Here is a 26,875-nt window from a genome sequence, read left to right as displayed (position 1 = left end):
CCTCTTTCCAAAGCCAGATTATGATGTACCATGTTAGTATTTGGATAAGAACTCTTGGAAGGAAAAGAAGGAGAGAATAGTGAGCCAGCAGACAGAAGATATGGGAATAAGTCAATCGAAAAGGGCACATACCCCGAACTAGTCACTCAGGATAATTTCATTTTAAACACATTTTCCTGCTTTGAACTTCATTTGAATAATTAAAATATGCAGATGTATTCTGATCCTTAATGGGCATATTAAGATCTGCAATTTGGCCCATACTGTTTTATTAATACTTCTTCATCAAGCATTATTTCAGGGTGAAAACTGCTCATTATAATTCACCCATTATTGACTGAGGGATGGGAGCAGCCTCATATATCTGGTTAAGTACTAGTTTTTATTAACTGGCTTATTAACAAGGTTTTGGAAAATCTAAGTGCTCTGGAATCATCTGGATTACCTTTGCATATATGCTTAATTGTCACATTCTTAATCATTTTGTAATAAATGGCTTGGATATCGAAAAGATCCTATCTTTTTGGATATCTAAAAGACCCTCTCCTCTCAATAAAACCACCATAAGCAGCTAGAACATCTGGGAAGCTGGGTGAGGAAGGCTTAACATCACTGCTACTCCCCAATATTTCCCCTTGGCTGCTGCCAGCGCTTCTTGGAGGACAGATGAGGGAGGCAGCTGTGAATCATCTAGCTTGGCATATGAAGCTGCCTTATACGGAGTCATACCATTGACTGGCAGCAGCTGTCCAGAGTTTCAGGAAGGAGTCTTTCCCAGACCTATGTGGAGTTACCTGGGACCTTTTGCAGACAAGGCATGTGCTCAACCACTAAGTATAGGAGTCCTACCTCCAAGCTATATTTAAAACTAGGCTTCTGTGGCCTCTTGGTGCAGAGACCAGCAATAGCAATGTGGGTTGGGTTGGGTTAGGTTAGCTCCCCTCCCTCCCCCATGTTGAGGTTACTTTTGTATTTAATATGATTTCACTGTGATATTGAATTTATTCTATGATGTGTTTATTGAATTGCTAGGGTTTTTTTTGTATTTTTGTAACAAATCAGTTTTTTAGATATGATGTTGCATTTTGTATTTATTGTTAGCTACTCTAGGCATAGTCCACCAAGGGAAAGCTGCATATTTATTTAAGGATTTATAAACAACTTCCCAACAAATGTTTCCAAAGCAATATACAATGGGAATATCAAAAACATATATAATAAAAATAAATATATATAACAAAACACAGATCTTAAAAACATCAATTTACACAGATTTTGTATAGTACACAATATAAAATGGCTGAGTCAGTTTTCAAGGAAAGCCCTCTTAAAAATGTTTTCAATAGCTGCCAAACAACAAAAATGGTAGGTTCTTGTTAAAGTTCCATCTGCAACTAATTCCACAGAGTTGGTGCCACAACACTAAAGGCTCAGTTTCTAGCTGATGTCAGGCGCATATAAACAAACTAACTCCCATACCAGCCTGCCCTTTCTGTAAGATCTGTTGCAGAGGCCCTTCTCTGGGTCCCAGCAACAATGCCCAAGGCAAGTTTAGCTGATACGTGTAAGACAGCTTTTTCTGTGCTCACACCTCAACTATGGAACTTCCTGCCTTGGGAAGTCTACTTGGCTCCTTCTTTCCCTGCCTTACATCAAGCAAGACCAAGATTACTGTACTGCATTAGGATTTTTGTTTTCACATTTTTGTAAACCACTTTGAGCACTGTGCCCACAGTGGAAGGATGGGATATAAATAATAAGATAAAAATAATAAGAAAGGTAACATTTCTTAATATAGATGTACCACCAAGCAAGCTGAACTGGGAAAAAACCAGAACGCATCTTTAAATAAACATATTGTAGAGCAGGGGTGGGGAACCTTAGGCCTGGGGGCCAAATGCAGCCCCCCAGGCCTCATTGCCTGGCCTTTGGGACTCTCCCCAGCCACACCCCTCACTGGCCATATCTTCCTTGAGTGCTTTTGCTTGGCTAGAATATGCCCTTGAACTCTGATAACGACTCTTACTTGCTAGGGTGGAAGATAGAGAGGAGTGTGTGAGTGCGTTTACAAATCAGCCTACTGTACAATGGTGAAACTTACATTCAGTGCTCTGCCCACTTTTGCCACTAGCCCTGCCCACCACTGGCATGTGGCTCCCAGAAGGTTGCCCATAATGGAATGGAACCCTAGGGCTGGAAAAGGTTCTCCAGAGAAACAAAAAGAAAACAAAATACCGTGCAAAAGATGATGAGAGGAATATAGAGAATCAGAAAGAGGAGAAGTTGTTAATTTTATACTAGTCACTGGCATCAAATTCTACCCCACCATCACCTTACAAAGCTTAGGTGTCTTCTAGCTACAGACCAGCCAAAGAAAACACCAGGCTCTTCATCTTCTGAAGGTTGATTTGTGAACTCCATGTCTACATGAATCTGTAAATAAAACATGCCCCACACTAAAGCAGGACCATCTTGGTTAGCGGGGAAATGCCTTCTCTTCCCTGCCCCCACAACCAACAACTAGTTAGAATTGCGTACAGCTTTCCACACCATTACATTTAATTCCAAAATAGTAAAACAGTCATTGGGCACTAGGTGGTGCTGCAGCTGAAGCATATGCAAACTGCTTGGCTTCATAAAAATAATCTAAAGGAAATCCCTACTCATCATCCCCTTAAAAGCTGCAGTCAGCTACCAGAAACACAGCACTCAATTCCTGTTAATATCTGGCATGTTCTAAAACAATGACAGCCTCCCTTAACACTATAGATTTTTTCCAGATAACTACAAGCAACATATGTTTTTGGCAAATTCTTGTGCTAGAAGGAAAACTAAGTCAAACCTTAAGCTCTCTCTCTCCACATGACATGTACAGTATGCTATGCACATTTGGACAAACACACACAAATATTACCATGTGTTCCATATTAGCAATTTCCCACCTCTGGACTCTTATATTACTAACACGTATTAGAATTGGAACTTTACCAATATCAAGCATGCACTGAAAAGAATGAAAACCATTTCTTAAGCACACTGATTCCAAATATTATGTTGAGGTGTGTGTGAAGAAAAGGTTATCACTAAGGGATAACTAACCTGCATGAAGTGATTGCTCCCTTAGATGGTAGTGGAAATATCAAGCTATCAGATCTTTCAAACACTTTACATTGCAAAAGACAATTTAAGCCACCTTGCTGAATAATAATCAAATGGTATACAGAGATGACAAATCCTACTTTCCCCACATGGAAAATAGTGTTTAAAATCATGCTGTTAATGTCGTCAGTACATATGCGGGGGGGGGGTTCAGCTCTCCTCTTCCAGTGGCAAACTCTCACTCTCCCAAAATCCTTAGAGGTTGGGAGCTCTCCAAAGTAGCACCCCATGACACATGAGGAGCTGTAACTGAAAAGTCCTCCCCCTCCCTCTCCCCTCTCTCTCTCTCACACACACACACACTCACTCCCTCACTCTCACACACACCCTCACACACACCACTCCCTCCCTCACACTGATATATCGCACACATATACAAACATGCACAGACGTACACACAGAAGCACTTTGCACACATGGGCCTCCCTGGATCTCAGTCTATGCTGGGAATATATTATGAAAACTAAGCTATTAATATTCCTAATTTCTATTCCAACATGCAAGCTTTTCTATTGCTATGCATTAAGTATAGATTCCTTAATTTAAAAATCTATCATCTAGTTATGAAATCAAGATTATAAAAAATGAGAATATTGTGTGGTTAACTGAAAAGCACTCTTTCATCCTTTTTCAATATTGCAGTAAGATCTAATCTCAAAAAAGGGAGGAATGACAATATATCAAACTTAAGAACGCTACTCTCTTCTCAGTGCCTGCTACCTCAGATCCACTAAACTCCAAGTATTCCTTCAAAAGAGTGTCCTCACAAGACACTTAAATTAGTTTTGCCATGTCTAGCATCTGTAATTCAGAGGCAATCTAGTCTACACTAGAATGCAGAAGTGACTTGCCAGGTGGGGCAGAGACAATCCATTACCTTCCCGGCAGGTGGGCTACTGTTGCTTACTAGGTAAAACCCAGGCTCACATTTACCTCAGCTGAGGGACAGAGGTCCAGCCTGGGACTTCCCTTGGACAATGTGGCTTCTATTCTCTTTCTCTCTGAGGAGAGGGCCATCAGCAGCTCATGGATCTTATGTTTGCCCTGAAGCACCTCTCAGTCACTCCACCCTGGCAACATCCTAGAAAAGGCTGGCTCAAGGGGCCTCCCTTATGTCATCTCCATACCCACCAGCCTATGCCATCATAAATTCAATTAAGGAATAAACTGCAACCTCTAAGGAGATTACACAGTCAGCATGACAACAATCTAGTTCAAATTTTTTCATATATAATATTTTTTTAAGCATCACGCTACACGCTTCTGCGCAAGCATGACGATGTGAGGCAGGGCCGCAGTGACACTGCAGCTCACTCGAAGTGCGTGGTGGCAACGCACAAGTTGCGTGAGGCACCCGGTAGCAGTGGTGTAAGAGTTGCCCAGTGGCAGCAGTGACGCCCATGATGAGGTGAGGAGGCGAATGGGGTGGCGGGAGAGGTGAGTGAGGCACCTAGTGGTGGCTGGGCCTGGCCTTTGGTGGGTTGGTTAGTCAATTGATCAATGGGGGGAAGGACCAGTGGGGAGTGACCTGTGGGGGGAGGGAGGGGGAACTCTGGTGACCGGTGTGCAGGGGGAGGGAGGGGGAGCGCTGGTGAACCGTGGGGGGACAGAGGGGGAACTCTGGTGACCCGTGTGCAGGGGGACAGAGGGGAGCGCTGGTGAACCATGGGGAGAGGGAGCACTGGCACTCCATGAGGGGGTGCACTGGTGACAGCAGGTGGGGTTGGCAAGCGAAGCGAGCAGGGATGGAGTTCCTAGTAATATAGAAAAGCAATTGCAGAATCCGCCTGTTCACTATGACTGGCAATGTACTATGGAATACTGATGCACCTGGCAAGAAAAACAGTAACAAGACAACTGGTGACATGGTTGATGATGTCCTGCCTTGCTACATTGCTTGTCCTGGATTTCCTGCCTCAATCCCTTATTCTCCCCCTTCACCCCCAGACTAGAAGACTGAAAATGACAGCGAACCCAGTGGGAAAGCTCACCACATTTGGCCGTCAGGAGGTTTTATCTCTGGGGTCTCTTTGAGAAGGTCTCTTAGGAGAACAGAAAAGATTCAGCTGAGCACAACAACCCAGCACATAGAAGGGAAGGGCCTGCCAGTAAGGATGTAAGTTTTTCAGTTTCTCCTGGGCTCCTGCTGGGTTAACAGCTCCCTACCAAACCAAGCTCCCTCTAGAGCTCCTTTGCCCAGCTCAGTTCCTGCTCCAGCCCCAGCTGCTGGCCACAGACAGGCTTAAGTGTGGCTGAATCACGCTTATGGTTTTCATTCTTTTTCCTGCATAGAAGTACATTCTACAAATGAAATGCATGACATCTAAAGTATTCCCAGGAATATACGCCCATACCAGTACATTTATCATCATTTTTTGATGGTCCCTCTTTGCCCTGGAGTCAGTCTTTACAGCAGGGATGGGGAATCTTTTTCAGCCTGAGGGCCACATTCCCTTCTGAGCAATGTTCCTACAGCCACATGCTAATGGTAAGCCGGATCAGAGGCAAAAGTGGGCAGAGCAACAAATGCACATTTAACCTTAGTACAGTAGGCTAGTTTCTACACACATTCACACACGCCTCTCCATCCTCTCCATTATCAGAGCTCATGGACATGATCCAGGCAGGCAAAATACTTGAGGGGCAAAGCAGGGGCAGTGAGGGGTAGGGCCTGGAGAGAGTTCCAAGAGCCAGATAGAGAAGCCTGGAGGGCCACATTTGGCCTCTGTGTTCTTCTCTTCTACAGAATCTCAGATATTAATAAGGATATTAAAACATGTAACTTTGTAAAAATTTACAGACATCTTTTTTTGAAACGGAAAGCAATGCCCATCCCTTTAGAATTAATGTTATCCTCCAAGATCCATTCCCCATATTACTTTTTGACCCTTGATGAGAAAATGTTGAAAGTCAATCAGAAATGTCTCTGTTAACAACTTTCACAAGAGAGTAAATACACACATGCACCCCAGATATATCAGTGTAAGCACTTTCCACATTAAAAACAGCTATGTAAAGAAGTATTCTTCAACACTTCTATGCTAAATGTTTGCACACAGATACATAGTCCAGTATCTACATTTGCAATTAAGGCGTTTCTTCTCTAGAAAAGAAAGTAAGTGCTGAATTTATTTACAATGAATGGGCATCTGTCAAGGATGCTAATGTGTACAATATCCTCAAACCCAAACTGCCGTGCTATCTTTGATATTCTTTATAAACAAACATAATTTGGCTGCCAGAAAAAGAGATCTTAACAGGTGCTGATGAGACCTTATTGCAAAATATTTTTAAATTATCCGAGTGCCTTTGTAACTGAGGCACAAACCCAGCTTTTTGTCTGGTACGATATTCCCCCCTGCTCTTATTCTAATGATACACATTCAATTACTACAGAAAAGAAAAGACTCAAATCAGAAACATCTGTAGTTTGCCATATAATTACTGATTCTTCCCCATGGAGACTGACCTTTGTAATACCGATACCAAGACCTGAAAGACTAAAATGACAGAGGATATTCACAAGGTTTAAAACAGATAACATGATTATAAGGAATTAAAATAGGCACTGTTATTTTCCATCTTGGTTTATGTTAACATGAGCACAGACTTTATGATCTTATGTTTAATCTCTGTACTCAGTATGTAGTAGCTGAATTTACTCACTATTAGGGGGATCCACAAGCCACTGAAATGCAATGTTTTGATTATATAATAAAGTCAAACCCTGCATTTGAGACTATAATGCAGCCATTACTTTTTACCTGTAATAGGAATCTTTTCCACCAGGCTTTCTTCCTTGCTCTCATCTTCACACCAGCTTGCGACTTCTGTATGTGAACACACACAATAATGAAGCACATTTCAAAGTCACAGTGATCAGACCAGTTTGTTTTCTTTATAAGCCCCATTCCCTTTAATTTTTCACTTTTGTTATCTCTTGTTTATTGATCTAAAATGTCTATTACAGTTCTTTACAAAAGGACCCTACTGTGAACTTTAGTCAAATACGCCACTACTGCATCCCTGTGCAGCTGGCAAAGAAAACAGTAAACTGGCCAAATACCTTGAATAGTTTAGATCTATTTAGACATTTTATATTGTAGAAACAGTAATAACTTCACCATCTTGGCTATTAATCCATTTGCATTATTTGATATACATAAAACAATTAAACCCGGTTTAAATCACAGCCTCTCTCTTTTATTGATAAAAATCTAGAAAAGAATCTGAACAGCTTTGCTTATATTTACCATGTAAAGGCATCTGTGTCCTAATTGCTTAGCTTTTTTGCCCTTTGATGCAAGGACACACTGAGCAAGTCACCGTCTCCCGCTCCTAAATCAAATTACTTCCTTTAGCACAACAAATTTATCTAACAATCCATTTTTTTAAAAAAATTGGAAAAGCCAACACATGCTTCTCTCAGTATGAAGCTTCTTCTAAACAGGGGGAGAAGCTATCTATGCTTCCTCTGCACTAATAAGCATGTTTCTAATGTAGACATTCTTCAAAGTTTCTGTCAAGAAATGCATTTTATCATCTACAGGCATTTCCTTTTCATATGTTTTTAATGAGATTATACATGATTCAATTTCTAATTTACAACTGAAACAGAAAACATGCTAATTTTTCAAAAAACACAGAAATAACTGCAACTGTAGTTTGCCATATAATTACTATCTATAGCATCTTTCTCAAACAAATTCAAATATACTTATATATTAATTCCATTGTGCCAGGGCTCCATTGCATACATTGGGTTTCAAAGCAAAGAATGACCCAATCGCTTCAACCAAGTGCTCCATAAATGTAATCCTGCATTTCTGAGCAAAGTAGCACACGTGTATTCCTATATGCCTACAGTTGTTAGACTGGGTCAAATATAGCCTGCAGTTTTGACTGCTGCATTTTATAAACATATCCTGAGTCACCAATATTGTATTATATTAGACATGAATGAGCCTTTAAAAATATTACCTTTCCCCCTTTCAACATTGTTACCAAGCCACTGTACATATTTGTCTCGCTTTACTGAGCTACTGTTTGTCTGCAAATTATAAGATGTTTTATCACTACAAGCAAGTGATCTGTCTTCATGTTTTTCTGGAAAACTCTCTTTCAATAATGGTGTAGCCTGCAGAAATAGAAACAACACTATATTATTATAACAACAGGAAGTACATGTCTGTTTCTTTTTGGAACCTCAGACAAGAGAAGCTTTAAAAACTGCTATGTTGTTACAATATTTAGCAGTATTATAATGGCGGAGAGAACATTAAGCATCATTTTTTTAAAAAAGAAAAAGATCTACTTAACCTCTCTCAGCTTTCACCTTAAAATGAAACAACTACTCAGTGTGTCTTATATACATTTTACTATTGCTGCTTCATGGGTTTTCTGGAAAAATAAAATGCCACCGTTGGCAATCTGCTTCTTGAAGGTATCTTTCAGAAAGCATATGAATTCCTCACCCCATACCCCACCAATGACCTCATATCATTGGAGTACTTATGTTCTGTATCTGTGACATCTTTGTTGCATACCAGTTTTATTAGACAGCCTGACCAACCATGAGGGGGTTGGATAATTCTGGCTTTCAGACTAGTCTATTCAGTGCCTGGTGAATATACTGCTCCCTGAGAAAATACAGAAGTTGGTCTTCCCTGAGGAGAGAGAGGCAAGTTGCTATAATTGCAATCCAACATACACTTACAACTCAATGGGACTGACTCCTGAGTAAAACTGAACAGGATTTTCCTTTAAGACAGCCAAAAATTTGTGTTTACTCATCTCATTGCGGTGGTCTCAAGGACAAATATCCTACATATTTTGCCTTCAAACTAGCACAGTAAGGATATCCGAATAGTAATGAGTACATTTAGTAGTCCACGAAATGATTGTCAATGCCTAAAAATCCTCGTTTATCAGCAAACATCTAAAAGATCCAATATTTGCAAGACCTTTTCTATAAGTATACATGTGTATGTGTGTATCTATATAGATATAAAATATTTTAACATGATTTTGTCACCCCTGAGAATTTTCTCCAGATGTTAGTCTCTTGCCCTACACAGGCAAACAGATAATTATATTGACAGAAAATGAAACAAGTACTGACCAGATCACCTTGTTCATGTCTCTCAAAAATCAATAAGGTGTCAAACATGTCTTTTACTTCTTGTCTGAGTAAAACATGGTGCTTTTGCAAGAATAAGATATGCTCACTTAAACGTTTCCATGCCATTGCAAAATAAGATGTCAATTCAGGCCTAAAGAAAGATAAAAAAATATGGCACCCAAATTATGCAGAGCAAATTTATTTATTTAATTAACCACTAAGCTATTTTCTGAAATTCTTATTTGCTCAAATAAACACCCAGAAATGAATTGGAATAACAATAATTTTAGCCCTTCCAAAGCAGAACTTAAAATTAAGGCTTATATAGTAAGTATCTAAATATTAGCATACGAGTCAGTATAGCAAAGGAGATACCATTTTAGATTTGGATCGGGGAGACTGAGGTTCAGATCCACACATCCATGAAGTTTACAACCTAAGTTATCTCACACTATCGTTGCAAAGATAAAACAAGACAGCCTCAAACCTGCCTTTCTGAGCACCTTGGAGAAGAGACAGAGTACAAGTGTAATAAATATATTGACCACATGTAACTGCATAGTAGCTCAAGTGTGCAAGGTCCACTAATTTAATGAAGCTTATCCATGTATAGCATGGCTTAGGATTGCAGCTTTAACATACTTCATATGAAAAATGGGACTGAAATCCACACTGGATGCACTTTTCATTGCAAAATCTGGACAGAAGTAGACCTACAACATAGTCTATCTAATTTATTGTCACTTGCACAGTAGCAAACAATGCCCCCAAATTTCAGCAACTTACCATTTACAGTTTTCTTTCTATATACAGGGCAAAAACCATCTCAAGAAAACCAAGTGAATTTTACAAACGGGGTGCTTTTTTTAAACTCTAGGCAATGTTAACCTATTGGGGTAAAAATGTCCCATGAGGGTTTTCAAGCAAAAACTAACACAGAGAAGCAGATAAGTGTCCTTCTTCTGACACATCACACATAGCTTTATTTGGGGATATTTTACCACACTGAGAAACATTTGAATTTATCAGAATTATTAGAGTAAAAAATGTGCAATGTGGTTTTTCAAGCAAAAACTGATCCAAGGAAGCAGATTAAAGTGTTCTGGTCCCCACACAACACACATAGCTTTGTTTGGGACTACCCTAAGATACAATGGAAGTCTTCTCTCTCTCCCTCTCCCTCTCCCTCTCTTTTATCATGTGTCCAGAAGTTGTTGATATTGCTATTTTTGTGAATGGTGACCTGGTCTCTGATCAAGTCAGTTCAGCTACACTTTAAAAATAGTCCCAAAAAGCACAAAGAAAGTACAGTACTTATTTATATTATTAATATTTATTAAGCACTTGATTTTTTCTAGGAATTATGCAAAGATTTTTTTTTTAAAGACTCCCTGGCTATAGGCTTACAAATAAAGTTACATGAATGTTTAACAGCCAGGTACAATAACCACTAAGTGTGACAGTTCTGGGAAGAAAGAGCCAAATGGCAGCTGCTGTGTTTAGCTACAGCTCTCTTGAGGGATTATCACAGAATGTTAACTGTATGATGGAGACAACAGGGCTACCCATCCCTGTCACCTATGCAAGGGTAGCATGTCTATAACCAAAAGCCTGCTCTATGCACGTAGGCTTCTGTCATGATTTAGAACTATGTATGATGTGCCCCCCCCATCAACATGTAACTGTGGGGGTGGGACCAGCGGGCACAGCCCTGATCCTCTCTTGCAATTTGTGCAAGGGATAATGCCTTAAAGTGGTTATTCATTACAGTATTTAACCCTTAAGATTATGAATGCTTAAGCAACCGTTTGAGATCCCAATCTCAACGAGTTACAGCCCTGTCATCAGCAAGCACTAGTGAAAAGTATCCCTCCGCATCTTGAATGAAATTATGAAAGCAAGGTTTTAAAACATAAAAACCAAGAATAAAACAAAACTCTTTAAACAAGCAAGCAGCTCAAGAGAAGCCACTGAAATCACCTGGACGTTGTCTCTCCTATGAATGCACAAGATTGAAGGTTCCTGTTCTCCCCATTGCCCATTAGCTATTCAGAGTTCTTATTTGTTAGATGTCGTGCTCCCCTAACTCTTCAACAGCAGTTCGTCTGAACAGGCAGGGTAAAGTTGGAGCTCCCACCCAAGATCTGGAGACATCCATAAAACAAATGGGAGTTCTACTGTGGATTGTCTTTACAGTATTTCTTAAAACACTTTTTCTTTATTCATTCATTTCTTATTAATACGAATTACACATATGTCTGGCCTCACCAGTAGATCAGAATCATGTAAGTCAGGATCAAAGCCCTGACTGGTTACAAGCGTATACTGACATGCATAATGTTTACAGTGGCCTTAACCAGTAGCTCAAGACTATACACTTGGCCTTAGCCAATGTGTGTCTAATTTTTTATAGGTCAGGATTACATATCAGGCTTATACATCAGTACATATTGCAGTATCTTAAAGTATAATGTTCTATTAGTTCAGACCTATACACTGTACAAGTTACATTGCAATATTTGTGAAGTTACATTGCAATATTTGTGAAGTTATATTGCAAGGAATCAACATCAAACAGGTTACATTTCCTTGTTAGTGTATTTCAATACGTTTCTTATCCATAAATAAATGGAATAATCTCACCCTTGTGGCAGGCAGACCTCTGGCTATCGGCAGCATCATAGCATAGCAGTACATTGGACCAAGTCTTTCAAGACTGGTAAAATACTGCTCCTGAACTCCTCTATTTATTCACTAGTAGGCAAAAAACCTTGTAGTTTAAGAATGTACCTATAGCCCACAGATACTTCTATCAAACTTTAAAAAGCAAGGAAATTGGACAGCTATAGCGAATGCACTAGGGGAGCAGGAGACCTGACCTCCTCTCTGAGATATTGGACTGCCCTACAAATGTCAAAACGCAAACACAATTTGGGTTGGTCTTTCACAGTCCAATCCACTTCCTGTGTAGCTCGGAAGAATTTGGGAACGTGCCTCTCAGCATATGGTGAGTGGGCAGAGGAGAAGGAAGAAGAGGGGAGGGGAGGAGGAAGGGAGAGGAGAAGGGAAGGAGGGGAAAGGTGGGTCTGATCATTTGTATGCTTAATGAGTTCAATGGGATTTACTCCTATGTAATCATGGTTAGGATAGGTAAAACTGTCCATGGGGGAGGACGGGGAGGGGAAGGAGCGGATTGGAGGGGGGCAAAGGAAGAGGGAGGGGAGGGCAGGCTTGATCATTTGCAGGCTTATAGAGTACAATGGTATTTACTCCCATACAATCATGCTTAAGATAGGTAAAACTGACCATAGGGAGGAGGAAGGGGAGGGGATAGGAGGGGGAAGGGGAAAGAGGGGATTGGAAGGGGGAGGGAAGGGGCAAGAGAGAGGGGATAGGAGGGAGGAGGGAGGCTTGATCATTTGCATACTTTTTGAGTTCAATGGGATTTATTTCTGTGCAGTCATGTTTGAAAATGGAAATGGACTGGAACCTTCAAGTCAATCCTGACTTATGCCGACCCTATGAATAGGGTTTTCATGGTAAACGGTATTCAGAGGTGGTTTTACTATTGCCTTCCTCTGAGGCGGAGAGGCAGTGACTGGCCCAAGGTCACCCAGTCAGCTTCATGGCTGTGTGGGGATTCGAACACTGGTCTCCCAGGTCGTAGCCCAACACTGACCTGGGGGAGGGGCAGGGAGGGGAAGGGGAGGAGATTAGGTGAGTGGGCACTGGGCACAGGGGAAGCCCCTTTCCTTTCCAAAAGGAAAGCAATGTGAACAGTATCATTGCTTTTCAGTGTTTTCCCCACCTTTTTATTCTACAGCAGGCACATGTAGCCTTCCACCCAAATTTAAACCAAAGCTGTCCCTGGCCACATCCACACCAGGCCTTTATTTCATTTTGGACAGTCATGGCTTCCCCCAAAGAATCCTGGGAAGTGTAGTTAGTGAAGGGTTCTGAGAGTTGCTAGGAGACACCCTTACAAACCTTCAATCAAAGCGGCTGATTGTTAAACCATTCTGGCCACTGGAGCTCTGTCAATGGAATAGGAGTCTCCTCTCAGCACCCTTCACAAACTACACTTCCCAGGATTCTTTGGGGGAAGCCATGACTGTCTCATGTGAAATCAAAGTCTGGTGTGGGTGTGGGCCCCTGATTAGTCAAGCCCAGCAACTGTGAGTACGGCTTTTAGAAAAATGACAGTTGGTTCTTACTGAGCATGCCCGACACTATCATTCAGTTCAATGTAAAATTTCTTAAATTAATTAAAAATCAGTCAGGCCTTTTTTTAACCTCTAAACTGCAGAAGATGAAGGTCAAAGTATGGGGCAATGTCAGTAATAAGATTACAGGTACTCTGTGAACATGGCTGATTTTTAATGAATTTCAACAGATCATGAGAACTCTGACAGAAAAAAGTCCAAAAGGGCTCTGGGGATTTTTTCCCCTCTCTTTTTAGACTTTTTAGAACTCTCAATTCTCTCTGACTGTTTTGTGTATCACCATGAAAATTTAGAGGGTTGTTAAGCAAGCGTTTCTGAGTTCAGAACTATAAGTTTTGTAAGATTTTGTTTTGAAATGAGTTTATGGGAAGCATCGGAATGGCATGGGAGGGTATTTTCAATTTAACATTGCGGAATGTGAAAAATCCTCATGGGCTATAGTATACAGCCACTCTTGTGGCTGTATAATAAAAGTGTTCAAGGTTATCTCATGGGGTCAAAGCTGTCTGAGCACCATCTCCGACTACCATCTCAGAACAACAACCCTGTCCACCATCTCTAAGCAGCATCTTAGATAATATAAGCTGCTAAGCCAGTAACTAGTTAGTTATAAACAGGTATTAAAGGTCTGGAATTCCATATAAGGGCAGCTGCAGCTGGTAGCTATGTGTGATCAGTTTTTTGTCTTCACAAGACATCCAAAATGGACGGGCAGCAGGAAAGGAAAAAGTGTTACTAAATGGCTTATCTTATGCTTATGTGAGGAGGTCTGCATACCTGGACATACAATATTCTATACCTACAGATCAACATATACATTTTATAGACTCTTAGAAGACAAATTTACATTAACCATGGGGTCAGCCCATTCCACCACGTTCTTCCATCCCTCATCAGCACTACTCTAGGAACCCAGAATTATTCATTTTCCCTGGAATGAGTGATGTGTAGGATCAATTTGCTTCCTGAACTCCAGGTGATAACTCCTATAGACAAGCCACAATCTTTCATAAACGAACACAGAATGATTGTTCAATATATCTTTTAAGTCTGCAAGCCTATACACACTCACCTGGGAGTAAGTCCCATTGATCTTATACCAGAGATTTGCATAGGATTATGCTGTAAAACAGGGATGGCTAACCTGTGGCCCTCCGGGTGTTGTCACTATAGTCTATAGCAGGGCTAACTTGTGGCCCTTTGGATATTGTTGAACTTCAACTCCCATCAGCCCCAGCCAGTATGTCCAATACGCAAGGATAATGGGAAGGGTCATAGCTAAGTCACCCTTGCTGTAAAACCTTTACAGAGTACATTTTGAATAGTGAAATCATGCACCAGACATTTCATACGATGCACTTCCTCTCTAGAAATTTTCAGATTTCAATATTAGTCATATACATGACCAAGAAGAATGTTAATTGTGTGAATCGTAACAATGATCATACCTGACTTGTTTTTCATCCAGTGTTCCACGTTCATCATTAAGCATTTTCTCTGGAAAAAGGCATCCATTCATTGTAAGTTGCAAAAACCTCTGAAGCTGATGAAGGACAAGTGCTTCACATACCTCAAGGTCTTCTTGTTTCAAGCTGCCACGTTCATTACAGATGCTATAAAACAAAAACAGGTACTTAATGAAATATTTGCTAAAGCCCACTGTAAGCACCCTCCTTATCCATGGAATCTATAATAGTTCTCACCGTAAATGGCTTAAATATAAATTATAACGAGCAACGTTGTTATGTGCCTTCAAGTCGATTACAACTTATGGCAACCAACCCTATGAATCAGTGACCTTCAAGAGCATCTGTCATGAACCACCCTGTGCAGATCTTGTAAGTTCAGGTCTGTGGCTTCCTTTATGGAATCAATCCATCTCTTGTTTGGTCTTCCTCTTTTTCTACTCCCTTCTGTTTTTCCAAGCATTATTGCCTTTTCTAGTGAATCATGTCTTCTCATGATAATCTCAGTTTCATCATTTTACCTTCTAGTGATAGCTCTGGTTTAATTTGTTCTAACATCCAATTATTTGTCTTTTTCACAGTCCATGGTATGCACAAAGCTCTCCTCCAACACATTTCAAATGAGTTGATTTTTCTCTTATCCGCTTTTTTCACTGTCCAACTTTCACATCCATACATAGAGATTGGGAATACCATGGTCTGAATGATCCCAAGTTTGGTGTTCAGTGATACATCTTTCCATTTGAGGACCTTTTCTAGTTCTCTCATAGCTGCCCTCCCCAATCCTAGACTTCTTCTGATTTCTTGACTATAGTCTCCATTTTGGTTAATGACTGTGCCAAGGTATTGATAATCCTTGACAAGTTCAATGTCCTCGTTGTCAACTTTAAAGTTAGATAAATCTTCTGTTGTCATTACTTTAGTCTTCCTGACATTCAGCTGTAGTCCTGCTTTTGTGCTTTCCTCTAACTTTCATCAGCATTCATTTCAAATCATTACTGGTTTCTGCTAGTCTGCATATCTTAAATTATGATATTTCTCCCTCCAATTTTCACACCTCCATCTTGGTCCAACCCTGCTTTCTGTATTATATGTTCTGCGTATACATTAAACAAATAGGGTGATAAAATACACCCGTCTCACACCCTTTCCGATGGGGAACCAATCGGTTTCTCCATATTCTGTCCTTACAGAAGCCTCTTGTGCAGAGTATAGTTTGCGCATCAGGACAATCAAATGCTATAATGAGCAAAATTAGAAGATATCAAATATAATCTAGAACTACCTCTTCAGTTGTGATACCTTTTGGGTAATAAAAGCTATTTCCCCGATTCACAGCACACCTGAAAGTTGTCGTTCTCCCCTTCTGATGTCAAAAGGATTGTCGCTACAGTCATAACTCTCAACTGGGTAGAAACCTCTCCCCCAAGAAGTTTCGGTTGGGGAAGAATGTGACAGGACATTTGGAAAGAACTACTTCAAGGTTAACTTTTACTTCAGGGCTTGAGCCCAATAGAGGATTTTAAATTGGTACCCAAGGGAAAATAGGATATGAATCTGTCGCATTGTACTCTTTTCAAGAACAAGACACATATACAATTCTGCCTACAGAGGCCTGGACTGGAGTCCGGCCAATGGGACTGTGCCCACACTTGCTTATCATGACACTAACCTGAACCAGGACCATAAAGACTTAGCTTTACTGCCAAATATAGAAGTCTGTGCATTTCAACTAATTCTGGATACATTCATGGGGAATCCATGACTCTCAAGCAACCAAATTATCTCTGCCACACTGAGACAGATTCTCTCAGCAGATAAGTCAACTATGGGTGAACAGTAGTGATCTGTAAGCCACTTTAGAAGCTTTGATAGCTGAAGATTGGCATAAACAAACTCACTGTTCCTGATGACAAGCTAGAAACCAGGCAGAAATCTCAAATAACTTAAAAATGTACAGAACAGCATGTAAGGTACCCTTTAAGTACAGGAAAAACTTTCTCAGGGGGCAGGGTTGAAATCAGAATACAAAAGTGGAAGGGGGGAGGGAGAACTTAGCCATTTTCCTGTTCTTCTTGATCATTTTCTTTTAGCAAGGTTTAAAATATGATGAAAAGTATGTGAGAAGCCCTATGGGGTGGAGGAGCTAATTGGGGAGATTTGCAGCAAGGCATATCGAAAAAAATTAAACACCTCCTCCTAGTCTGTTTCTGAACACCTCCATAGGAAGTGGTGTTTCCATGTTTAAACTGGGACACCACTACATGCATGTGCATAAACTTGTAATTTGGGACTCAGACACAGTTCTTGTTGAATTGAGGGCAGGGCAACTCAATGTGGTAGTGAAGACTATCCATAGCCAGCAAGAGAAGTTCTTCTAGTTGTTAGACCAGCAAGCTTAATCCAGAAACCTTTATGTGGGCTCTAGAGGGACTTTGCTTACACCCAAGTTTTGCCAGCGGGGAAGACACCTATTGGTATGTGATATCATCCAGAATACCAGAGCAGACTCAGCACATGCAGTAGAGCTACTAGCAGTACAGTGGGGCATCCCACTTCCCAGCGAGGGATGGGGGTTTCAGACATGTGCAGACCCCTAAGGGGGCAGAAACAGCAGGAATCTACTTTTTCTCCACCATCTTCTCCACAATCAGGAGCCAGTGAAATCCCACTTTCTGAAAGGGGGCCCTTTCATTCCTGCTCTCACTCAGGCTACTGTAGTAGATAGTAGAAATCTACTCGTTTAAATTGTATACTAACATTTGATCATATTACCAACAAGTTACAGGACAGTATAAGAAAACATTGGCATATAGTAGAGCATGTTGAAGGGTGTCAGGAACCTCCAGAAATCTCATATAAAAGAACTAGGAATCTTTTTTTTTCAATTAATTTTTATTCAAATTTTCAAAACCAAAACAATACAAAAAGAAAAAACACAAATCAATAACTAATACAATAAAAAAAGAAAAAAATATATAAAAATATTGACTTCCGATTTGTCGTAGTTCAGCTATAAATCTATAATATATAACAAGCCTGTCTCTTAATAGATTATAAAATCACCTTCCTCCAGCGGTTATCTTAATTGGTTTCAAATCTCATTAACATCATATCATTTCATTCTTCCACAAAAAGTCAAAGAGAAGTTTCCAATCCTTGAGATACATGTCCATCAATTTTTTTTCTAGATAAACATGTCAATTAATCCAACTCATCAAGTCTACTAAGTCCAGTAATTTCAAATCGCTCTTCTTCCATTATCCGTACTGGTTCCATCTTCCATCTTCCATCTTTACGCACCCAATAATCTTGCTGTCATAGTCATATAATAAGAGTCTGATAGGAATTTCCTTTATCACAGATATTTTCTTGCCATCAATTCCGAACGTATCACTGAAGTATTGTTGCAAAGCCGCATCTCTGTTCCTCTTTTTTACATGATACACTAGCACATCTCTTGAAGATTTTTCCATTGACACAAAACAGGGATTAATTCTGTTAACTTTCTCCATTTCAAGTTCCATCAAATCCTTCCAGTCCAGGAATTTTTTTGAACCGATAATATCTTTATCTCCAATCTCTTCAATTCCTTCAGGGACAGCACTGAGTTCCAAACCGTAATATTTGTCTCCAGGATCCATCACAGCCAGGAAATCCAAATCTTTTTCCATGTCCATATTTAATCCAATCTCCATAGTTTGAACCTTGCCTTTAATTTCTCTTTCATCCTTTTTTGGTTTTCCAGATCTATCTTTATTCTCCTTTCTCATAGAATCCTGAATTTCTTTCAGCTCCTGTCTCATTTCATCAAATTCAATTCTCAACGCTTGACTATTATTTCTCAGTTCTTGTTTTATTGACTTAATCCCATTCATTATTTTCTGAAACTTGTCTAAAGATAAAGTCCCTTCTTGTACATCCATGATCTTCTTAATTGTCATTCTTAAAGCCAAAGGAACAAAACTCCTTCAATTTTCAATGTCCCAAGCAAAGAGCAGTTTATTTCTTTATCCAGTTACAAAGGAGTTAATCTTTCAAACCAACTGGCGTCACACTCTAGACAGCCCTTATCTCTTATATGCCCAGAAGTGCAAAAACAGCTTTAGTTCACAGCGTCCAAATAACTAGTAGCAGAAAGAATGAGCAGATTCGTCAAAAAAAAAAAGTAGATCAGAAAAAAGAGTCCCAGACACAAAAAGACACAAAAGTCTTATAAATCAAAAAGATTTTTCTTTTCTCTTCCAATCAGAAACCCCTCATCCGTTGTAATCTTTATAATGCTATTTTCCATGTCAGCTTTTTGCAATAAAAAAAAAGATAGGCTATTTTTATTTTCTTCCCCCTTAGTTCCATGAGTAAAAGAGAAGGAAAGTTTTGACTCACCCAGGTTTTCTTAATTGCTGGTTCTTTGACAAATCTCTTTAGCTGTATAGATAAGAAAGTAATAAGCGTAGACAGGAGAATGCTTGCCTGTTAGTCCGTTTTTCTTTAAAGAAAAAAAAACGGGTCACTTATTCAGCTGAGCTAGCTAGAAATCCTCGCTCCGTCCGAGCTGCTGGAAGACCTTCTTTCACAGACAATTCTGACGAATTCCAGTCTCCAACAATCACAACAAAGCTGTGTGGGAAATCTCACGTTTCTTCCTTATCCGGAAGAAATTATCCCCAGTCAAAAAAGACCCTTCTGACTGGATTTAAAACTGAAAAAGTTTCATCCAAGACGGGAGCCCGTCTCAGAGGCTGCACAGGCGGAGGGATCCTCCTGGGAAGTCCCTAAAAGAACTAGGAATCTTAAGGACATTTTAGTAAAAAGTGATTTCAGAGGTGGGGCACAACTGAGGCAAAATTTACTTCCAGGTGCAACTTTTCCCCAGGGTCATCATCCCTGTGGGCGCTGCATCTTTTGCAAAAATACTAGCAAGATGATAGAATTTGTGAACCCCACTAATCAAAGGAAGTATCATCTAAGACACTTTTCTACATGTAATATGGATAGAGTTATCTATGTTATACAGTGTGGCGGCAAAAAACTGTACATAGGACAAACTACAAGAATGATAAAAATAAGGATAGGGGAACATTGGAGTAACCTAAGGAATAACAGAAGAGGGGCCCCTCTTGTAGATCATTACAATCAATGTCCTCATTCTGTGACAGAGTATAAGTTTTGGGTTTTGGAAAAGGTATATGGAAGAAATATAGACATCCTATTACGAAGGGAATTACATTGGATTCTAGAACTGGATACCATGATTCCAAATGGGTTGAATGAGGAATTCAACCTGTTGCCTTTAATTTAGAAAGCAGAGGTATTTTCAACTACAGTCAGGTGTGCCCAGAAAAAGGTTAAACTCATTACATGCTATATTTAACTTAGAATATCTTCCACACAACAGAAGTTACAAAACTATTCGTAAGAGTTGGCTATAGTAATTTGATGAAGAATCAATGTGTGTAAGTATATATACTTTTATATATAATTTTAGATGATTTAAATAAGATGTGTGTAATTTTATCTGTGTGTTGATATATATAAAAAAATTCTTTTTTGTTCTAGCCCCTGATGAAGGCTTGGTTGCACAAGCTGAAACGCGTTGGGCTTTGAGCTTCTATAGAGCATCTTGTAATATATCCTCAAGCTCTCACACTTTTTTTTGCAAAAACTTTTATATTTTTAATAGTACTTCTGTACACAACAATAAATTTCTTCTCAGCATTCTGGATTTTTACCTCTTTTTCTTGGTTATTGAGGAGGCACTAGGACACCATCAAGTGGATTGTCTCAATCCAACTGCTTGAAAGGCAGTAAATAATGCCATTACTCCAAGCACACAATGGGTAGCTCCTCTCATGGAGCATCAGTTTGCCTTCTAGCCAAGTATAGAACAATACAATCACATACACAAAATCATACATAAAAGGATAATCTTACACAGAAAATGGTTACAGCTAAGGACACTCATACATAGAAAAGGTTAGTAAATATGTTAAGATGCCATATGGCCCTCTCCAGATTGTCAGGCCCAGGATGCGACTCAGGAACCAGACCAGAGGTTGTAGTTAATTCGTGTTTTATTAGAGTAATGTCCAAACAAAGACTGCGCTTTCTCTTTTTTTTTTTTTTTTTAATAATTTTTATTCAAATTTTTCCAAAAACAAACAAAACAAAGTCAAAAAGACATAACAATACATCAACAAAAAAATGAAAATAAAATAGTTGACTTCCGATTTGTCGCAGATCAGCTATAAGTATATAATATACATCAAACCTGTCCCTTAATGTATACATACAGAGTCCCTTTTCTCCATAGGCTGTCTTAATTAATCGTCAAATCCCAGTATCATCATTTTATTTTGATCTTTCAACAAAAAATCTAAGAGAGGTTTCCATTCCTTAAGAAATGTATCTGTCGATTTTTCTCTAAGTAAACATGTCAATTTATCCATTTCTACTAAGTCCATTAATTTCAATAACCATTCTTCCATTGTTGGTGTTGATTCCATTTTCCACTTTTGTGCATATAATAATCTTGCTGCCGTAATCATATATAATATTATTCTTCCATATTTCTTTTCTATTTGTTTATCCATAAAACCCAATAAGAAAAATTCTGGTTTTGACCGAATATTTATCTTTAGAATTTTTTGCATCTTCCTACCTATCTGTGCCCAAAATAATTTCGCCTTTTTACATGACCACCACATATGATAAAAAGATCCTTCTTGTTGTTTACATTTCCAACAAACATTAGAGACATTACTATACATTTTTGACAGCTTTTCTGGAGTCATGTACCAACGGTACATCATTTTATAAAAATTTTCTTTAAGATTATAACATAATGTAAATTTCAAGCCTTTTTTCCACATATTTTCCCATTGATCCATTTGTATGTTATGACCAAAATTTTTTGCCCACTTTACCATGCACTCTTTTACTTGTTCTTCCTCCATATCCATTTTCAATAAAAGTTTATACATTTTTGCAATTATGTTTTCATCATTTGTACACAAACCTATTTCAAAATCAGATTTATTTATTTCAAACCCATACATTTTCTTGTCCATTTTATATCTTTCTAACAATTGTAAATAGGCAAACCAATGAAAACTATATCCTTCCTTTATCAATTGTTCTCTCTCTTTCATTATGTATTCTCCATGTACATTTTCTAATAGTTCTTGATAAGTTAACCATTTCTCTTTTCCAGACATTTCTCTTCTATAAAAAGCTTCTTGACTTGAGACACATAATGGTATTTTCGAATAAAACCTTGGTTTGTATCTATTCCATATTTTCAACAGAGGACGTCTTATAAAATGATTATTAAAGTCTACATTTACTTTTACTTTGTCATACCATAGATATCCATGCCATCCCCACTTCAGATTGTGGCCCTCCAAATCCAATAGTCTTTTATTCCTCAATAAGATCCATTCCTTTATCCAGACTAAACAGCAGGCAGCAAAATAAAGTCTCAAATTTGGTAATCCCAGTCCTCCTCTTTCTTTAGCGTCTTGAAGTAATTTAAATTTAACTCTTGGTTTTTTTCCTTGCCATACAAATTTAGAAATATCTTTTTGCCATTGTTTAAAAGGTAAATCAGAGGATATTACAGGTATTGTTTGAAACAAAAACATCATTCTCGGTAATACATTCATTTTTATCACAGATATTCTACCCATTAATGACAGTTGTAGTTTATCCCATCTTAGCAAGTCTTTCTTAATCTCTGTCCATAATTTTTCGTAATTATTGTGAAACAACTTTGAGTTTTTATTTGTCATGATGATGCCTAGATATTTCAACTTTTTTTCTATTGTAAAATCTGTCTTGTCCATTAACTCTTTCTGTTCCCTTAAGGTTAAATTTTTCACCAACATCTTTGTTTTTTGATTGTTGATCTTAAATCCTGCTAAAGGTCCAAATTCTTTTAATTTGTCCATCAGTATATGAATTCCTTCCAAAGGGTTTTCTAGTACAATTATCAAATCATCAGCAAATGCTCTCAATTTATATTCTTCTTTTTTTATTTTTAATCCCGAAATCCTTTTATCTTGCCTTATATCTCTAAGCAACACTTCTAAAACCAAAATAAATAAAAGGGGAGATAATGGACATCCCTGTCTTGTACCCTTTTGTATTTCACATGAGTCCGTTAAGTCTCCATTAACAATTATCTGGGCCTTCTGTGATGTATAAATCGATCTAATCCATTTTATAAAGTTGTCTCCAAAGTCCATTTGCTCCAAAACCTGGAACATAAATTTCCAATTCAAATTATCAAATGCTTTTTCAGCATCTAAAAAAATCAGAGCTGCTTGTTTATCATTTCGTTGTTCTAAATATTCCAACACATTCAAAACATTCCTGACGTTGTCACGTAATTGTCTTTTAGGTAAAAACCCTGATTGATCTTCCTGAATAAATTGTTGCAATATTATTTTCAATCTTTCAGCCAAAATCATTGTAAAAATTTTATAGTCATTGTTCAGTAGAGATATTGGCCGATAATTTTTTGTTTTAGTTAAATCTTGGTCCTCTTTAGGTATTAATGTTATATTAGCATTTTTCCAACTATCCGGTATCTTTCCCTCTTGCAAAATAGAATTCATTGTAGACTGTAAAGGTAGCAGGAGTTCTTCCTCCAAACATTTATAATACATTGCAGATAGCCCATCTGGTCCTGGTGCCTTTCCTAATTTAATTTTATTTATAGCTTCAGATATCTCTCTTGACGTAATAGGGCCATTAATAACTTGTCTCTGAAAATCTGTAATTTTAGGCAAATTCTGTTTAAATAAATACTCTTCTATTTTTTCAGATGGAATTTCTTGACACTTATACAATGTTGAGTAATATTGATGAAAAATCTTTTTAATTTTTACATTGTCTGTCAGCGTCTCATCTCCTTCTTGTATCTTTAAAATAATATTTTTTTGACGTTCTTTTCTTAATTTATATGCTAACCATTTCCCAGGTTTATTTGCAAATTCAAAAGTCCTTTGTTTAGCAAAATTTAATTTCCTTTCAATTTCTCTAACTGTCAACATTGATACTTGCTTCTGTAACATTTTAATTTGATTTACAATAGAAACTTTAGCTGGATTCTTTTTCAATTCTTCCTCTTTTTGTTTTATTTCTTCCAAAATTAATTGCATTTTCTGTTGTTTCTTTTTTTTTAATTCAGAATTACATTTAATAAAGTATCCCCTCATAAATGCCTTACTTGTATCCCAAACAATATTTTCACTTGTTCCTTTATGTAAATTATATTCAAAGAACTCCTTTAATTTCTTCTTACATTCTTGTACTACTTTATCATTCTGTAATAAAGATTCATTTAGTCTCCATCTAAATCCAAGATTTTTTTTTTTTAAGGTTAATATCACAGGATTATGGTCCGAAAAAGTTTTTGGTAATATATCCATTTTAAAAATATCCTTCGCTAAAATTTTTGACATCCAAATCATATCAATCCTCGAAAATGTTTTATGTCTTTCTGAAAAATAAGTAAATTCCTTTGCATTATCATTTATATATCTCCAGGTATCCACCAATTCTAGATGTTCCATGAGTTCAAAACAAATCTTCGGTAATTTACCTTGTGTCTCTTTGATATTTTTTTCAGAAAGCCTATCAATTTTTGGTGAGATTACCCCATTCCAGTCACCCATGACACACCAATGCTCATATGAAAACTCTGACAATTTTTCCATAAGTCCTGTATAAAACCTTGTTTTATCTTCATTGGGGGCATAAATACCCACTATCAAAATGTTTGTACCTTGTAAAGTAATTTCAACCCCCACAAATCTACCACTATCGTCCAATAATACCAATTTAGGAAGCAATTGTGGGTTAATATAGAGAACAACTCCATTTTTTTTTTTTGGTCCAGCTGAAATAAATTCTTCACCCAAATTTTTACAAATCAAATATTTAGAATCTTTCTTCTGAATATGAGTTTCTTGTAGACAAATTATATCCAATTTTAATTTTTTCAAATAATGGAACACTTTCTTTCTCTTCTGCGCCGTGTTGGCTCCATTTATATTCCAAGTTAGGTATTTGTAATCCATCGTTAAGCGTGTATTTTAAAATTTGCCTGATGCGGCAGCTGGAGAGGCTGTTTGCATCTGGTCTATTGTGGCCTTCAAGGTTTGATTATCCGTCTTCAGCGCCTTGACTGCTGCTAGCAGGGCTTGGACATCCGTCTGCAATTCAGCTACCTTAGTCCTCAAGAGTTTCACTTCTTCCGTCTCAGAAGTGGGGTTCGTCCCCCCCGCTGCTCCCTTTGACATCTTGTCCCAGTCAAGCGAAGAGAGCGTTGAGGGTGATTTAGGTGGCTCTGTCAAGCTGTCAGGCCCAGGATGCGACTCAGGAACCAGACCAGAGGTTGTAGTTAATTCGTGTTTTATTAGAGTAATGTCCAAACAAAGACTGCGCTTTCTCATGAAGCAATACAGGAATACAGGTCCTGCGACATTGGGAGAAAGTTGACAGAGCAAGGGGCTGCTTCCCGCCTGTTCTTTAAGAAGGGGCTAAACGGGCGCGCAACCTTTCGCTCCTCCTTAACTCCCCCTCAGGTACTGCCCGCCTTCCCCCCCTTCTCTCCTGTCTTTTCAACCGTCTGCGTGTGCGTGGTGAGGGGGGAGGCATCACCTCCTCCTCTTCTGAAGTGTCCGATTCCACTATGGGTGATAAAGAAGGAGCTGAGGGTAAACCATCTCTCTGCCTTTCTGCTGTGATCAGCCCTCCCTCTTGCTCTGAGCTGCGGAGAAGGGAGGGCCTGGGAATGTCTGGGGGGATTCTAAAACTTCAAGGCTCTCAGGCTCCCCGTTGCTAGGCGACCCTATCTCTGGCATGTCCTCTGTTTCGGCTTCGCTCCACAGAGGGTAAGTTCCTCCCTCCTCCCTCTGCCAGCCATCTGAATCCTCTTCTTCCAACCCCCCAGGAGCCCAGCTCATCATCCCGACACCATCCCCCTTCTCAAGCTGTGCCCCCCTCCCCCTGTCTGGCTTGGGGTGGTGAGGAAAACGTTGATGGAAAAGTTTTACTAACTCTGGAGCATGCACATCATCTGCATTTTCCCATGATCTGTCAGCCACTCCATAGCCCTTCCAGTGAATCAAATACTGCAGCTTGTGGCGTCTGATCCTGGAATCCAAGATTTCCTCAACTTCAAACTCAAGCTGCTCATTTATCAGGAGTGGGGACCCAGGAGGCTCCTCCGGCCGCAGCTCACTGGGAGGGGCAGCTTTCGTCAAGAGGGATCGATGAAACACAGGATGTATTTTAAACGTGTCAGGTAGCTTCAGCCGGTACACCACGGGATTAATTTGAGTTTCTATTTCAAAAGGACCCACCCTTTTGTCTTGTAATTTTCTACATTTGCCCAGCATCTGGAGGAAACGGGTGGACAGCCACACCTGGTCTCCTGGTTGAAGGGGGGGGCCCTCCTTCCTGTGCAGGTCAGCAACTCGCTTGTACTCTGTTTTGGCTTCGTTTAACTGCTGTTTCAGTGTTTGTTGCGCCGCTTGCAATTCTTTTAGGAAGTCCTCAGCTGCCGGTACCAGCATTCCTTCTGAGCTGCTTGGAAAGACTTTAGGATGGAATCCATAATTCGCGAAGAATGGGGTTTGTTGAGTGCTGGAGTGTAGAGAATTGTTGTAGGCGAACTCTGCAAAATGCAAATATGATACCCAGTCAGTCTGTTGATAGGACACATAACTTCTTAAATATCTTTCCAAAACGGCGTTCAAGCATTCCGTTTGCCCATCTGTCTGGGGGTGATGGGCGGAGGAGAGTTTTAATTCCGTCTGCAACTGTTTCCACATTGCTCTCCAAAATTTGGCTGTGAACTGAGTTCCTCGGTCTGAGACTACACTGTTTGGCAACCC

The 26,875-nt window shown here is 39.1% G+C and overlaps 1 protein-coding gene across 9 annotated transcripts in view; it reads right to left on the bottom strand.

The window, feature by feature from the left end:
• The window catches only part of KIZ (kizuna centrosomal protein), a 165,566-nt gene that overhangs the window by 53,189 nt on the left and 85,502 nt on the right, over positions 1-26,875 (bottom strand). For all 9 annotated transcript variants that reach the window (XM_061587989.1, XM_061587990.1, XM_061587954.1 and 6 more), the window contains 4 exons: positions 14,952-15,116; positions 9,281-9,431; positions 8,140-8,296; positions 6,924-6,989 (listed from right to left, as the gene is read on the bottom strand). In XM_061587989.1, coding sequence (XP_061443973.1) covers positions 6,924-6,989; positions 8,140-8,296; positions 9,281-9,431; positions 14,952-15,116 — 539 coding nt within the window. The remainder of the gene's footprint in view (positions 1-6,923; positions 6,990-8,139; positions 8,297-9,280; positions 9,432-14,951; positions 15,117-26,875) is intronic.

The sequence above is a fragment of the Rhineura floridana genome, chromosome 1 (genome assembly GCF_030035675.1).
Source record: "Rhineura floridana isolate rRhiFlo1 chromosome 1, rRhiFlo1.hap2, whole genome shotgun sequence".
NCBI classification, from domain to species: domain Eukaryota; kingdom Metazoa; phylum Chordata; class Lepidosauria; order Squamata; family Rhineuridae; genus Rhineura; species Rhineura floridana.
The sequence above is the reverse complement of the archived record's forward strand: the minus strand, read 5'-3'. Positions and strand labels throughout refer to the sequence as shown.